Source organism: Plecotus auritus (assembly GCF_963455305.1).
Source record: "Plecotus auritus genome assembly, chromosome: 1".
NCBI classification, from domain to species: Eukaryota; Metazoa; Chordata; class Mammalia; order Chiroptera; family Vespertilionidae; genus Plecotus; species Plecotus auritus.
Genome location: NC_137770.1, coordinates 71,765,422 through 71,782,173, shown reverse-complemented (window position 1 = coordinate 71,782,173; position 16,752 = coordinate 71,765,422). Strand labels below are relative to the sequence as shown.

The 16,752-nt window shown below is 41.1% G+C and overlaps 1 protein-coding gene across 5 annotated transcripts in view; it reads left to right on the top strand.

The window, feature by feature from the left end:
- Positions 1-10,494, top strand: part of MGA (MAX dimerization protein MGA) — a 99,976-nt gene extending 89,482 nt beyond the window's left edge. For 4 of the 5 annotated variants that reach the window (XM_080665074.1, XM_080665071.1, XM_080665073.1 and 1 more), the window contains 5 exons: positions 2,726-2,932; positions 3,756-3,867; positions 4,145-4,378; positions 6,727-6,903; positions 7,880-10,494. In XM_080665074.1, coding sequence (XP_080521200.1) covers positions 2,726-2,932; positions 3,756-3,867; positions 4,145-4,378; positions 6,727-6,903; positions 7,880-9,156 — 2,007 coding nt within the window. In that variant the 3' untranslated portion in view covers positions 9,157-10,494. The remainder of the gene's footprint in view (positions 1-2,725; positions 2,933-3,755; positions 3,868-4,144; positions 4,379-6,726; positions 6,904-7,879) is intronic. The other variant, XM_080665072.1, reaches the window with a different exon arrangement.
- The last annotated feature ends 6,258 nt before the right edge of the window (positions 10,495-16,752 follow it).

The window sequence follows — 16,752 nt, the reverse complement described above, 5'->3', positions numbered from 1 at the left end:
AGAGGTGCTCGCAGTGATCGTTGTTCCTGCACAGGGGCGCGGGATGCGGAGACCCGGGGACCTCTCCGGTGCAGGGGTGACTGGCAGCCATTGCTGTTTGCTCCGCCCTGGTGATTCTCAGAGACCCCGCCCCACCCAATTTACAACCCCACCCAAGCTGTGCGCATCGGCTTTTGTATATGAATGGCCTGTCCTATCTCCGCCTAAAACCTGTCAAACTGCAGCTGGGTCAGAGAGCCCCAGAGCTTCCAAAAAAAGGCCCAAGGCCAGGCAGCAGCAGCCTGCCTTGCTTCACAGCTGGGCCTCACCTGGGCACTTCCAAACTCCATACAAAGAGGAGGAATCTGCAGATGTCTCTGTAGCTCCTGCTGGGTGGCCCCAGACAGTGGCTGACCTTGCACCTCCTTGGAGATCCAAGAGCCAGTTTACCCAGTGGTCAGAGTGAGACCATACCAGATTACAACTCTTCACATCCATAAGAGACACACTCGGGGCAGTTTCAGTGAGCACCAAAGCCCCACTGAAGCAAGTCCTGCCCCATAAGGGTGTCTCCTGCACAACAGATCTTCCAGTGTAGACACAGCAGGTCCTCATAGCCAATTGGCTTGGAGGTCAATTCCTCCCAGTGATACCAACAGCAATCAAGGGTTAACTACAACAAGACTGTGCAAACAGCCCACAAAGGGGTTCACCAAGAGTGTCCACCTCAGGTGACTGGGGAGGCTGAGTCACTGGGCCCTATAGGACACCTAACACACAAGGCCACTCTTATCAACTCAAGGAGACATAGCAGCTACCCACCCAGTACATAGAAACAAATACCGGGAAGCAGCCAAAATGCGGAGACAAACAAGTCACAAATGAAAGAAATGGATGAAAGCAAAATACTGGATATAGAGTTCAAAACCACGGTTATAAGTTTACTCAAGAATCTTCTAGAAACCTCCAAGAAATTTAGTGAGACCCTCAAGGATACGAAAAAGGACCAAACAGAAATCAAGCATACACTGACTGAAATAAAGAATAATATAAAGAGATTCAACAGCAGACTAGAGCAGTGGTCGGCAAACCGTGGCTCATGAGCCACATGCGGCTCTTTGGCTCCTTGAGTGTGGCTCTTCCACAAAATACCACGGCCTGGGCGAGTCTATTTTGAAGAAGTGGCATTGGAAGAAGTTGAAGTTTAAGTTTAAAAAATTTGGCTCTCAAAAGAAATTTCAATCGTCGTACTGTTGATATTTGGCTCTGTTGACTAATGAGTCTGCCGCCCACTGGACTAGAGGATCTCACGGATCAAGTCAAAGATTTGAAATACGAAGAAGCAAAATACACCCAACCGGAAAAGCAAAAAGAAAAAAGAATCCAAAAATATGAAGATAGTGTAAGGAGCCTCTGGGACAACTTAAAGGATATCAACATCTGAATTATGGGGGTGCCAGAAGAAGAGAGAGAACAAGATATTGAAAACCTATTTGAAGAAATAATGACAGAAAACTTTCCCTACCTGATGAAAGAAATAGACTTACAAGTCCAGGAAGTGCAGAGAACCCCAAACAAGAGGAATCTAAAGAGGACCACACCAAGACACATCATAATTAAAATGCCAAGGGCAAAAGACAAAGAGAGAATCTTGAAAGCAGCAAGAGAAAAACAGTTAGTTACCTACAAGGGAGTACCCATACGACTGTCAGCTGATTTCTCAACAGAAACTGTGCAGGCCAGAAGGGAGTGGCAAGAAATATACAAAGTGCCCTAACCGGTTTGGCTCAGTGGATAGAGCGTCGGCCTGTGGACTCAAGGGTCCCAGGTTCGATTCCGGTCAAGGGCATGTACCTTGGTTGTGGGCACATACCCGGTGGGGAGTGTGCAGGAGGCAGCTCATTGATGTTTCTCTCTCATTGATGTTTCTAACTCTCCATCTCCCTTCCTCTCTGTAAAAAATCAATAAAATATATTTAAAAAAAATTTTTTTAAAAAGAAATATACAAAGTGATGAATAGCAAGAACCTACAACCAAGATTACTCTACCCAGCAAAGCTATCATTTAGAATTGACGGTCAGATAAAGAGTTTCACAGACAAGAAAAAGCTAAAGAAGTTCATCACCACCAAACCAGTATTATATGAAATGCTGAAGGGTATTCTCTAAGAGGAGGAAGAAGAAGAAAAAGGTAAAGGTAAAAAATTATGAACAACAAAGTGACAACAAATACATATCTATCAACAAGTGAAACTAAAAATCAAATGAATAAAAAACCTGATGAACAGAACAGATTGGTGAATGTAATAGAATCAGCTATTGGAAATCAGGGGCATGGAAAGGGAGCAGACTGACATTTCTTGGGGGGAAGAGGTTGTGGGGGTGCAGAAAGAGATTGGACAAGAGCTTACACTAATGGATGAGGTCAGTGGAGGGGGTGGGGAAAGGCCTGGAGTTGGGTGGGAACCGGGTAGAGGGCAGCTATTGGGGGAAAAAAGAGGGACATCTGTAATAATCTGAACAATAAAGATTAAAAAAAAAAGAATTTGCACTGTTAAATAAAATTTAAAAAAAGGAATTTACACTGTTAGATTTTGAGGAAGGATAGACTAGTAGTACGTTGAGAGGCTATGATAGTCCAGGCAGAAGATGGTGGGTGTCTGATACAGAGCAACGCCATTTGGGATGGAAGAAGCGGGAAGGTACATGTGAAAGATATTTAGGTGGTCATTTTTTGTTTGTACAGGCTTCACAATTTACTGTAAAACTGAAGCCTGAATACTGGAGTGAAAAATTACAGAAAGAAGCAGAAGCTTTTGCTTATTATCGCCGGACACACACTGCCAATGAGCGGCGCCGGCGTGGTGAAATGAGGGATCTCTTTGAGAAATTGAAGATCACATTGGGATTACTTCACTCTTCCAAGGTTTCCAAAAGTCTCATTCTTACTAGGGTAAGTGTTCTGTATAGACAATTAAGAGCTTGACTAAGAATCTTCTAAACATAAAAGAGAAAATATTACCACACAAGGGAGATTGAAATAGAGTTGTATTTATCATTTGAATATGGACTAGTGAAGGCCCAATACATCCTTTAGGGGGAGAAGTTTTTTTGTTGTGTCAGAGTAGCTTTTCATTAAAAGCCAGATTCTTAATCAACAGAGCCATCCTTCCTTCAAATAAAGCAAAAAACCCTGATAAGCTCTGTTTAGCACAGTCTCTTTACATTGGTGTTCTCCATAGCACTTAGAACAGTTTATCACAGTGAAAAGCACAACATAAGTGATATTTTAACATACTTCTTAACAATTGACAGTCCTTTAAAAGAAAATCTGAAATATTCAAGCTAGTAGAAGTTTTAAGTTTGCATGTAGACTGTCTAAGGCAAATTTCATTTAAGTTGCTTTTAAAGTAGAAGTTGGAGAGGAGTACAAGGCAAGCATTCATAGTACTCTAAACAAAGTTATTTCAATCAGATTTTACTTTGACTGGGAAATGACTTTAAAGTTGATTATTAAAATCTAAACAGAGTAGTAAAATGTTTTGTATCGCCTTGTAGTTGTGGAAACACCTGTTACCCACTCAGTGATGCTTTTTGGAAATAATCATGTTCCCTAGAATTACAAGCCAGAAAGCCTGCAGTTTAACAAAAAATAATGTATGGATTATTTTAAATGGCATTATAAAATTCTCTAAAAGATTAGATTAAATTATTTTTATTAAAGAAGTTGTGTAGGAAGAGCAAATTGATTGACACATTATTATTTCTAATTTTAGGCATTCAGCGAAATTCAAGGACTAACAGATCAAGCTGACAAGTTGATAGGACAGAAAAATCTCCTGACTCGAAAACGAAATATTTTGATACGGAAAGTATCATCTCTTTCAGGTGAGATATGTAAATGATCTTTGGTAAAGAGAATGATAACAATTTTAGTAAAGAGAACTTCTCAATAGATCTTTCAGATAGTCTAGTTTAAGGCTTGGTTCCCATAGTTAATGGCAGAGTTATCTTTTGACTAAATCTTTCTCTTGGTTTATAATCACTCTTGCCTTCCATAGTTTTGGGGAATATAGTTAAATCAACTGGATTTCAGTTGATTTTATTTCTCATTATTATGTGGGGTCATATAGAGAGTGACAATTTATTCCTTGTCAACCTATAGGTAAGACAGAAGAAGTGGTCCTGAAGAAGCTAGAGTATATTTATGCAAAACAGCAAGCACTAGAGGCACAAAAAAGAAAAAAGAAGATGGGATCAGATGAGTTTGATGTGTCTCCCAGAACTAGCAAACAGCAGGAAGGATCTTCTGCATCATCTGTAGATCTTGGACAGATGTTTATAAATAACAGGAAGGGGAAACCTTTGATTCTTTCCAGAAAAAGAGACCAGGCCACAGGTAGGAGGGCCATTCTTTGCTTTTCTTAATGAACATCAGTTTAGTTTAGTTTAGTTTAGTGGACTGAATATCTTGTGGCCATAATTTAGTTGTAAATGAATGAATTAAATATTCTATATAATAAAAGGCTAATATGCAAATTTTCTTTACCAGAAGTTCGACCAGGGGGTGGGGCCGGCCGGCCAACCGCCTGCAGCCCCTCCCTCTGGCTGACCAACCACCCCTGATCAGCTGATCGGGGCAGGCCAGCCAGACCCCACCCATGCACAAATTCGTGCACTGGGCCTCTAGTGGTTATATAAAAAGTAGAACATTAACTACATTAAATTTCAGTTTCTAGCTTTCACATTCAACCAAATCCTAAGAAGTTACAGTCATGGTAACATTTAAGACCTACTTCTGATACAGTGTACAGTCATATATTTTCCCTCTAGTGTTTCAGTGAGTATTTCATAGGCTGCCATCTTTTCAGTCTTTATACATGAACTCTTTCCTTGCAGTTCTGCTTATCAGTCATGAGGAAGTTTGGGCCTAGCTGAGACAAATATATTGGAAGATTTTTAAAATTTAATTTTGTTGAATCAGATTGCCTATCAATGACTTGCTTTAAGGAACAAAGTAAATTGTTTGTTTTTTTTAATCTTTATTGTTGAAAGTATTACACATATCCCCTGTTTTCTCCCATTGACCCCCTCTAGCCCACCCCTGCCCCAGGCCCTCTCCACCCCACTGTCTGTCACCATGGGTTATGCATATATGCATATAAAGTCTTTGGTTGATTACCTTCCACCCACCCTGCCCTGCCTTCTCTCCGAGATTCCACACTATGTTCCATGCTTCCATGTCTCTGGATCCACTCTGTTCACCAGTTTATTTTGTTAATTAGATTCCATATATGAGTGAGATCATGTGATTCTTGTCTTTCTCTGACTGACTTATTTCACTTAGCATGATACTCTCCAGGTCATAAATTGGTTCTAACTTATTGCTCTCTCCTATCTTGATTTTTAGAAGTGAGACAATATTAGTTTCACATTATTTTTGTATATCCTTAGAGAATGGTATATCATTTTTTACTCTTTGAGTGGCCTAGTGTATGAACTAGGAAATTTTTTTTTTGTTTTTAAATATATTTTTATTGATTTCAGAGCAGAAGAGAGAGATAGAAACATCAGTGATGAGAGAGAATCATCGATTGGCTGCCTCCTGCAAGCCCCCTACTGGGGATCGAGCCTGCAACCCCGGCATGTGCCCTTGACTGGAATCTTCAGACCACAGGCCGACGCTCTATCCACTGAGCCAAACCGGCTAGGGCCAGGAAATTTGGTTTTTAAAATCAGCTAAGATAGTAATGATAAATACTGAAGTATAAGTTAGTTTTAACATTGCAGAATCAAATTATGTTACTGCTAAGAAAGGATTTTAATGATCATTTAGTCCAGTCTACTCATTTCACAGATAGAAAAACTGAGGTCTAGAAATTTGAAATAATGCAGGGGTCCTCAAACTTTTTAAACAGGGGGTCAGTTCACTGTCCCTCAGACCATTGGAGGGCTGGACTATAGTTTAAAAAAAAAAAACTATGAACAAATTCCTATGTGCACTGCGGGCCTGGGACGAGTCGGCTGCTAAGCAGGACAGGCAGCAGCACCCGGCGGGCCGGATAAATGTCCTTGGCGGGCCGCATGTGGCCCACGGGTCGTAGTTTGAGGATGCCTGGTTAGAGGTATATAGGGAAGCAAGCAAGCCTAGGAGTAGAATTGTGTATGTCTTCATCCAGATTCACCATCAAGATTATCAGAAGCTTTCCATCAAAAAAGTGGTTCCATAACTCTATTCCTCAATAATAAATTCTGAGCATTAGAAGAACTAGTGGCCCTGGCCATTGTGCTCAGTGGTTAGTGTTGGCCCGTGCACAGAAGGGTTGCAGATTCTATTCCCAGTCCTGGGCATGTACCTGGATTGTAGGTTCAATCCCCAGCCCTGTTTGGGGCACATGCAGGAGGCAAATCAATCAATACGTCTCTCTCACGTCAGTGTTTCTATCTCCCCCCACCTTACTCTCCTTCCCTCCCTTCTACTCTTTCTAAAACTTAATGAAAAAAATATCCTTGGGTGAGGATTAACAACAAAAACAAAACAGGAGAACCAGTGGATAGGTAACCATTATCCAATGAAAAGTGGTTCAGAAAGTAAATTCCAAGTTGAGGTTCCCTAACTAAATTTGAAATTTACTTCATGCCTTTTAAGTCAATGTGTGGTTTTAGGGATAGCTCCTAGACTCATAGGCTATACTTGCATTAGTTGAAGATTTTTAATCCTTAACTAATCTCTGATCTTCTTTACAGAAAATACCTCACCCTCTAACACTCCACACACCTCTGCCAACATCGTGATGACTCCGCAAGGGCAATTGCTCACCTTAAAAGGTCCCCTGTTTTCAGGACCAGTGGTAACTGTTTCTCCTGCTCTATTAGAAGCAGACCTGAAGACTCAACTTGCCAGAAGTGCTGTGGCTCAATCAGGTATGTCATAGGTGTTGTTCTTTATGGATAGTGAAAAAGAGTTATTCCTGATATCCCACTGTGATAAAGAAAGCCTTTGAATGTGTTCTGTAATCATGAAGAACTATTTTACTCAAATGTGCCTTGGTAAGAAATGACCCTCTTCTTGGAACACATTTGGCTCCATCTGTGGTATTGATTGGTCTTCTTTACCTGGGATTGGGAATTATTTTGTGATCTCTAGTCATTTCTAACTAGGAAAAGAATTGAAAAGATGTGAGAGTAGGAGGAAAATGAAGAGGCATTGTTTTAGTTTTGGGTACTGAGAAGTATTTGTTAATTTTCTATAATAGTCAGAGAGGGTGTACTCCTACACTACCAGACTGATACAGTTTGAACACCACTTGTTTTTAGGGATAAGAAGTAGAGTTGAAAAGGAAGTCCCATTTTGATGATTTAGGTTTTAGGCACCTAAATTTCTATTAGGGAATAAGGATATCCTTACTACTAAAAATATTGCTAAACCCAGCCTGGAGGTGTCATTCAGTTCTGCCTATAGGGCTTCATTTTTCCCTCAGAATAGTTAATTGGGTGAACAGAATGAAGATGCATGTCTGCGGCAAGATAAAGAATTAACTTGGGGAGCATTTCTATAAAATAATTAAATGGAACTTTTATTAAGGATGGAATATCAAATACCAGTGTTTTTTTTTGTGTGTGTGTGTGTGTTTTTAAGGTTAGGGTTTAAATTAGGGTGTTAGGGCTAGTGCTAAGGTTAGGGTTATAGTTAGGTTTTAGGATATCAAATACCAGTTGTTTTTATTGGATTTTACATATTGTTAGGCTAGGTCTATAATTTGAAGGACTGGTTTTTCTTTTTAGCTTTTTGATAAAAATAGACTGGAATTTTAACTACAATTCCCCAAATGGTCATTGGGTATGAATGAGAGAGATGCTTACTACTATAAATCTAAATTAATTTTTTTTTTTCTCCTAGAAAATGATGACTTATTTATGATGCCAAGAATTGTTAATGTGACATCACTGGCCACAGAGGGAGGTTTGGTAGATACGAGTGGCAGCAAATATTCTCATGAAGTTCCTGATGGCAAGTCACCTGACCACCTGAAAAAGACTGTCAGGAATGAAGATAACTCCTTTGAAGATTCAGGTAGAATCTCTTCCAGAGGCAATCATAGAGGTGGCAGAATGGCACTGGGTCCAACACAGGGTTTTCTAGCAAATAAAGATTCTGGTTTTCCACAAATGGTTGATGTTTCCAGTGTGCAAGAAGCACAAGATTTCTTACCCAAAAGGATTTCTGGTAATACGAGAGGGATTCAGTATAAATGGAAAGAGAGTGGATCAAGACGGGAGAGACTGAAGCCAAAGGAGTCTTCATTTCATAAGTTAAAAATGAAAGATCTGAAAGACTCAAGCATAGAGATGGAACTAAGAAAGGCAGCATCAGCTATAGAGGAAGCAGCACTGGATCCCAGCGAACTGCTAACTAACATGGAAGATGAGGATGATACTGATGAAACACTGACTTCTCTGCTCAATGAGATTGCCTTTCTTAATCAGCAACTAAATGATGACTCTGTTAGCCTGGCGGAACTGCCCAGCTCTATGGATACAGAATTCCCAGGGGATGCTCGACAGGCTTTTATCAGTAAGCATCCTCCTGGGAACAGAGCAAGTTTCCAGATTGGCCACTTGGGAACTGGTGTGAAAGAGCTGCCTGATGTACAAGGAGAGAGTGACTCTGCCAGTCCCCTTCTCTTGCACTTGGAAGATGATGACTTTTCTGAGAATGAAAAACAAATTGTAGAACCCGCCTCTGAGCCAGATGTCCTTAAGATTGTTATTGACTCTGAGATAAAGGATTCCCCTCTTTCCCACAGGAAAGTCAGTGATGGAGGGAAGGGTACTTCTGGTATCCCTGCAGAGTCTGAAAATATTTCCTCACCCCCCATTCTACATATGAAAGCTGGCCTAGAGAACAACATTACAGACACTTTGTGGAGGCCTATGCCAAAGTTGGCACCTCTGGGGTTAAAAGTAGCTAATCCTTCCAGTGATACAGATTGTCAGAGTCTCAAGGTGATGCCTTGTTTGGCACCTGTAGCTGCCAAAGTTGGGTCAGTTGGACACAAAATAAACTTAATAGGGAATGACCAGGAAAGCCGCGAGAGCAAGGTCATGCCTACATTGGCACCTGTTGCGGTCAAATTGGGCAACTCGGGGGCCTCACCAAGTTCTGCAGGGAAATGAACTTATTTGTCCTTAGGCAGAAGCCAGGCTGTGAGGGGGAACCTCCTTTCTCTGTTGGCATCTGTTTATTTGTGTCATGGAACTGTGATCCTTGACTTCGATGCAGTGGATAATGGTGGAGAAAGGGATAGGTGGCTGACCTTGGTGTAAGAAATTACTATTATGAAATTCTAATCATGTTAAAATGTGTTACCTCATTTGTGGTGCTGGGTCTCCTCATCCTCTCTAAGATGTGATTGATCCATTACTGAACATGAGGTGTTCCTCTCACCTAAGGAATTCATAAGATTCTAGATCCATAGTGGTTTTCTAGTTCCCTATAATATAAAAAGCTGCTTGAGACTTCAGACCTGCTATGGACTGAACTGTAGTTTGATAGTATGGTTTAGGTGTGAAATCCAAGGGAGGTGATGCACTTGTGCAGAAGGATCCAGAAAAGAGAGTTTTCAGTTGGTGTTTTAAAAGTAGGTGGAGAGAAATGGGATAACATGGAATACCAAAGTGAAGTACTTTGTGTCATTCAGCAAAATACTCTCTTTCATATCCCAAGTAACTTCCATTCCCTCACATTTTCAGTAAGAATTCAAGTCTTTTGGCAAATTAGGAATGCTTTTAACTTTTATTACTAAGATAATTATTCTGAGATGTTATAAAAAAAACACCTAGTTCTCCCTTATTGTCTTTGGGCACTGAAAAGACCATTTCATAGGACCAGGGATTTTCACCTGGAATATATATTTTGGAGGTGGGCATAGAGGGAGCCCTCCCCATTTCATAAATCATGTCACTCAGGAGACAACTAAAATGAAAAGCATTCCCTCCCGAGACCAGAGACAGTGGCCAAAATAAAAAGTTGCGGGGCTGGTTATTTTCCAAAGCAAACCAGCCTCCTGGTGCTTGAAGGTTTCATTCATTACCTGCACAGGATGTTAAGTAAAGAAAAGTCACAGAAGGCACTCTACCAGGGAAATAAGGCAGTATTTGAATCACAAGATATATTTTTTATTATCTGCTACCATGGATTCAACGATCTGTAGAGCTTTTTCACGCATTAGCTGTCAGGGTATGAAGGACTGACAGCCTGTAAAGATGAAGATATTTATATTTTTGTATAGTTGTTTTGATAGATTTCTCAAAGGCTGAAGTTTTCAACCTAGAAGATGAGATTTGTATTGAGTATAGAAATGATGTTTCCTATCTAGTTTGTAAATAATCATGGTGCACTTGAGGGGTCTCTTGGGAACTCCCGGGGGCAAGAATCACTATTCTGAAAATGTATAGACTGGGATTTAGCTGCTACATTTTGCCTTTCTTAAATAATTATATTTTGGAATGTAACCCATGTTCTGTCTTCATTGACAGGATTTGCTTGTGTTGTTAAACACTAACACAAGAGCTTCCAGTGCCTGGGCTGTGCCTAGGTGATGCTATTTCTTCTACATCCCCTGCCTTCTTTATCCCAAATCCCACTCAGTGTATCTTTAGACCTAGGTTGTGAGACCAACTTTGGAATGGTTCTAGCCAGTAAATTACTACTTTCATGGTTGGTTCCCTTTCTAGTAACTCTGGTAATCAACAGATGAAAAAGGGTGGAAAATTTTCCTCTGCAAATTGCAGTGGGAGCAAATTCTTTGTTTTGTGCTACTTGCCTTTCTACACCTTGCTCATCCAGCATTCAACTTTCCCTCCTCTAAGGTTACTGAAGAAGCTTGAAGTAGGTAATGAGTGCTTCTCATTATCCTTCCCACTCCCCTCTACCCAGCAGATTTCATTCATGCCTTAGCCAAGGAGTCCAGCACCTGTCTTCCCTGCTAATAATTGTCCTTGGAGATGCTAGTACTTTAATCTAGGTATAGCAGTTTCCCATTATTTCCTTGCTCATCTTGTCCTCACATTTCCTCCTGACTTCCCAAAGCTCTTGTTATGCCTTTTGAGAGTCAGCCAAGGAACAGGCAAGTGAGTAAAGAATCCTCAGGAAAAGAAGGACCATTCTGCTTCTGAACACTGTTCCCTTTTTTATAGACAAACAGGTAGTAGTCAGTTCTTGATGGAAATATATTTGACTATTTATGAGAGTTGTAATAAGATGGAAATAAGAGGTAATTCCCAGTGTTCAAGGAAGGCTGCAGATGTCATTACAAACCCCCAAGATCATGGTGTTTTCCAAGACCTCTTAGAATTAAGAAGATATCAGGGCTATTTTGAGGAGGGCTCAGTCTTCAGAACAATCCTGAAGTTTGACAGAAACTTAAAAAAATCCAAAAATTTTACCCCTTAACCTTACCCCAGGAGAAACTGATCTATGAAAATTACATGTGTGATTATGAAAGATGTAGTTGAACAAGAGAAGTTGAGGAATCTGGAGAATAGTGAGCTCTCACCCTAATTCTATAAGAAGCATGATCTCAGTAGCCCAATAATTCGCCTTTTTATACATCTGTAAATAAATGGAATGTTTTTAAGAATATAATTATGTCAGATTTAGCCTTTTCTTTTATATATTAAATATATATCTTTCCTTTTCTGCTTTTGAAAAATGACTATTTTTTTAGAAACCCAAGAACAGAAGAAGTTTGGCGAGTGGAAGGCAGAATGTGTGAACTTGAAAGAAATAAATCGGTTATAATAATTAAAGCAGGACTTGGTGTTGGAAAGTTTGTGCTGAGTTGGAGTAGAGAATCCTAATGCCCCGAGTCATATTTGAGAGAGGTGCCACTGAAGTAGGTTTATCATAAGGAATTCCTTACTGTTTTCAAAATTTTTGACATGCCATTTTGGGGAATTTTTGGCATTCTAATTCTTGAAGCATGTTTTTACATGGAGACTTCAAAATTTTGTACAACTTGATGGCAAGTATATATATCAAGAAATCGTTCTACAATGAAGAAAGACTAGCCTCATAATACCAATGTGTGCGAGGGTAATATGCCTGTTACCCTTGGGAATAACAGAACATAAACTCAGTCTTAGCAGTTAAGGACTATAAGTGATGTTTAAAAAAAATTTTTTTTTTATTGATTTTAGAGAATGGAAGGGAGGAAAAGAGAGAACCCACAGCCTTTTGGTATATGGTAGGATGACATACTAACCAGCTGTGCCACATTGGCTAGGGCACAGTAGATGATCTTATATTAAGATGCATGTAAACTAGTATCACGATTTATAAAAATGTTTTTATTAAAGGAATCCTTTAGATTGAACTACTCTAGGTCATAGGTCAAGTCCAGTTATATAAACACACAAATTACGTTGTGTGATTTTATAGTAAATCCAAGTCTTTTTCCCCAGAATTACGGATGAAATACCTGACAGTAGGCCTTTCAATAATAAGTTTGAAAATGTTTTGAATACAGAGGCAGATAATCCATATATTATTTGGGCAGTTCAGTGGTATAATTCCCACCTATCCCCCTAATTATACTGGTTGAGATAGTCTAATGGAATGGTGTCAGGTGAATTGAGAGAGAAATGCACTTTGAAGATGGGTCTAAAAAATGATAACCCTTGTTCCTCCCAGAAGGTTTTTAAAAAAGCAATGCACAGAATAGGCCCATTTTCAGGTACTTTATTTATAGAGAATGATTGATAATGAATCAGAATACATTTCTTGCACAAAATTGCTGATTTTGAAGAAAGTACTTATAAGAGCATCAATACTTCATGTATTATCCTATATAATAAAAGCCTAATATGCTAAATGTCCGGTCTTCTGATCGGCTATTCAACCAATCAAAGTGTAATATGCTAATGATATGCTAGGCCGCTCAACAGCTCGCTATCACGTGCACTGACCACCAGGGGGCAGACACTCCGACTGGTAGGTTAGCTTGCTGCTGGGGTCCAGCTGATCAGGACTGAGTGAGATGGGCCAGACACACCCTGGAGCTCTCCTGCGGTCCCTCCCTGGCTGGCCAACCTTCTGCATCCCTTTCCAGCCCCTATCGTGCACTGGTAGGGTCCCTCGGCCTGGCCTGTGCCCTCGCGTAATCCGGGACCCCTCAGGTGATGTCAGCCAGTTTCAGCCTGATCCCGCAGGCCAGGCCAAGGGACCCCACTGGTGCATAAATTTGTGCACTGGGCCTCTATATATATAAAAGGCTAATATGCAAAGTGTCCCCTAAGGAGTTCAACTGGGAGACCAGGAGTTAGATCGCTCGCTATGATGTGCGCTGACCACCAGGGGGTGGTGTAGAACGAAGGCCGGCCCCTGCCAGCAGCCGGAAGACCCCAATCGGCCTGATTGCCAGCCAGGCCTAGGGACCCTATCTGCACGAATTTCATGCACCAGGCTTCTAGTGTCTAATAAAATTTTACATGAACATGAATGGATGGATGCAGAGAAAATTAAAGATGGAGGTATATGGCCTCACTGCCATTTGGAAACAAAATGATTGGTCAAAAATGCATTTTTGAAATTAGAAATTTTATATATATATCTATATCTATCTATCTATCTATCTATCTATCTATCTATCTATATATATATATGAAATTTTATACACACACACACACAGGCCCGATGCATGAAGATTTGTGCAAGAATGGGCCTTCCTTTCCCCCTGGCTGCTGGCACTGCCTTCTCTCTGGCCGGAGCTGCCTTTCCGCCTTCCCACGCTGCCCAGAGGCCCAGAGCTGCTGGGCGGTGTGGAATGCCTGCATCGTCGCCATGGCGACACAAGCATCCCACCTTAATCCCCCCCCCCCTGCTGCTTGGCACCTGCATATGCAAATTAACCCTCCACCTTTGCTGGGTTAATTTGCATACTCCTGATTGGCTGGTGGGCACCTTGAAGTTATGGTCAATTTGCATCTTACTCTTTTATTAGTGTAGATTATATATATATATATATATATATATATATATATATATATGCTACTTGAATTGAGGTATAATTGTTAAACTTGAACTACAAAAGATGTGTTGAGTAAAGTGATGCAAGTGTGTGTGGAATATGAGATGGTTAAAAACGGATGACTTGGGAATTCTGAGACAAATCTAAGCTCTACTAAATTCGCTCTAGTAAACTCTGCTCTTAGAGTTTAAGTAGGAATGCAGTCTTGGAAGCATTGTTTTGAGATCCTGTTTCCAACTGCAAGCACTGGTCTCAGCTGTCCTATAGTGCCTTGCATATAAAGGTGCTAACTAAATATTTGAATTGGTGAGCAAATTATTATAGCCTGTTTTCAAGGATCTTATAAGTGCACATATTGGCATGTTAAATCTAGGCTGAATTTTTAAAATCTGGTCTGAGTATAGTGCAAAACAGACAAGTGTATACATCTTAGGCACCTTTTTAAGAGTGACAACCATATACATGTTTAGGACATATACAAGCAGAATAAAAAGTGAAATAGTGTGTGGATGGTCAACTGCATTGTGAAGGGTGGGGTGGCAAGTATTTAACTTGGAGAAAAGGGGAATAAGGCTTCTATTCCACTGGACCTGGGACTATTATTTTCTGAGGAATTCATGAAGCTTGAGAACAGGCTAGCCTAGCCTATTCACATACTGGCACTTCAAAGGCTGCCTGGTACCTACCTAGACAATAAAGGTTGGACTAAATTGTGAAGAATTAAAAATAAATGTGGGTTTGGCCCTAGACTAGAAGTATCTGAACTTACACTGTACTCACTTGCTTTTCAGCTAGATCAGTGGTCGGCAAACCGCGGCTCGCGAGCCACATGTGGCTCTTTGGCCCCTTGAGTGTGGTTCTTCCACAAAATACCACAGCCTGGGCGAGTCTATTTTGAAGAAGTGGCGTTAGAATTTTAAGTTTAAAAAATTTGGCTCTCAAAAGAAATTTCAATCGTACTGTTGATATTTGGTTCTGTTGACTAATGAGTTTGCCGACCACTGAGCTAGATAATCTTAGACATTGAAAAGCAGAGCTTAAATTTGCCTCTGTAGCTTCAGATGAGAGTAATTTGGGAAACATTTTCTCTAAGGGGATAAACCAGTGTAGCGCTGGACAGGGAATGACTAATGATACTCTAAACCCATTTCACTTGGCCATGAGTGAGAAAACCACTAGTGGACACAAAAGTGATCTGGAGAGAAATAGGGACAACTCATGGCGGTTGTTGGGAATGCAGCACACAAGTAAGGACACCAGGTGGCACCATTTATTAGTGTTATATTGGCTCCTACCACTGTAAAATGACAGACTAGCAAGGAGTAGTGAGAATATCATTTTACAATTTCATTACATCTGCAGTGCATGGTTGAAGGGAAAGGGAAGTCTCATGCTGCCGTAGCTATTGCTAATCTGTCTTCTAGGAGGCCACTTCTTGATCTGTGAGCTTTACAGATCTTGTTTTTAATACATGGTTAGAGTACACACAAGTACATACCTAACAGCCTTCTTTTCATAATGTAGAATATACACAAGGACATACCTGTTTTGCCACTTGGCTGTACAAGACCCACCCACAGCAATGCGTTTAGGGGTTCTTCACTCTTACTAACGTGTCCACCAAGTGTTCCAAGGGTCTGGATAGGTTGAGACACATGTTTCGTACTATTTCTCTGGCTTAGGCTTACCTTTTCATAAGGCAATTTCTTGAAGTAGCAACGAGGCAGAAAGGCTCCTAGAAAATAAACTCTTAGTGCAGAGACACCTGTGGAATATTGTAAAGTTATTTTACTTCTGTGCACGCCCCCAACTCGCATGAGCGAAAGCTTATACCATTACAACTGGTCAGCAAGCTTGACAGTGACCTCACCAAAGTAGTACAGTAATAGGGAAAAGGTTTTACGAGTGAATTTTGATAGGAATAAGGAAAAGCACTGGATCAACAAAGTCCTGGTTAACTCGGGGTGGGAGCCGATGGGACACTGAAGGTTAAAGAAACCGTGAAACAAATATATCTCATAGGAACATATATTTTTCTTTTTCCTCTCCCACATACCTAAAAGCTCCATCCAAGGCAATCATCTCCCTCTCCTTACTTCCAACATGGCCAATTAGGTTGCCCAGTTAATAACACTTCTTAGTAAACGAAAACGTTAGCAGCGGTCGCCAAACTTACGGACCTCACGGACCACCGGTTGGCGACCGCTGCTCCAGAGTTATCTCCACGTAGGTCAACTATTCTAACCGCTTTGAGTCCTAGCGCATGGGGTTGATGGGAAGCAGAGCCTTACGGCTGTGTCTCAGTTTTGTAATTCTGAGCTAAGAGTTAGTTTCGGTTCTGGTCCCTTGGGCCTATCAAATGCCAACCTTGGCACCATGGGGCGTAGTTACCGTCTTGTTGGGGCTCTGGGGAGTGTACTTTTCTAGGGAACCAGGCCTCCTAATACCATAAAAGGCTTGGTTCTTTCAATTCTGAAGCTGAGTTGTGCCGACCTTTTTCTAGGAGGGATACCCGCGACTACGTCGTGCGGAATCCGTGGTTCTCAAGTCCCAGGTCCTCGGCTTCCTAGGCCCTCCCATTGGCTCCGCCCCCACACACCTTATTCGTTACTCCAGGAACGCCCTCGGCTACAGACCGCACCCTCTTGCCTCCGCTCCGCCTGCCTAGTCGGTAGCTTGGCCTCGGCGGTACTTCGCGTTTTGAGCCGCTTGTGCCGCCATAGCTGCTGCTGCTGCCGCTGCG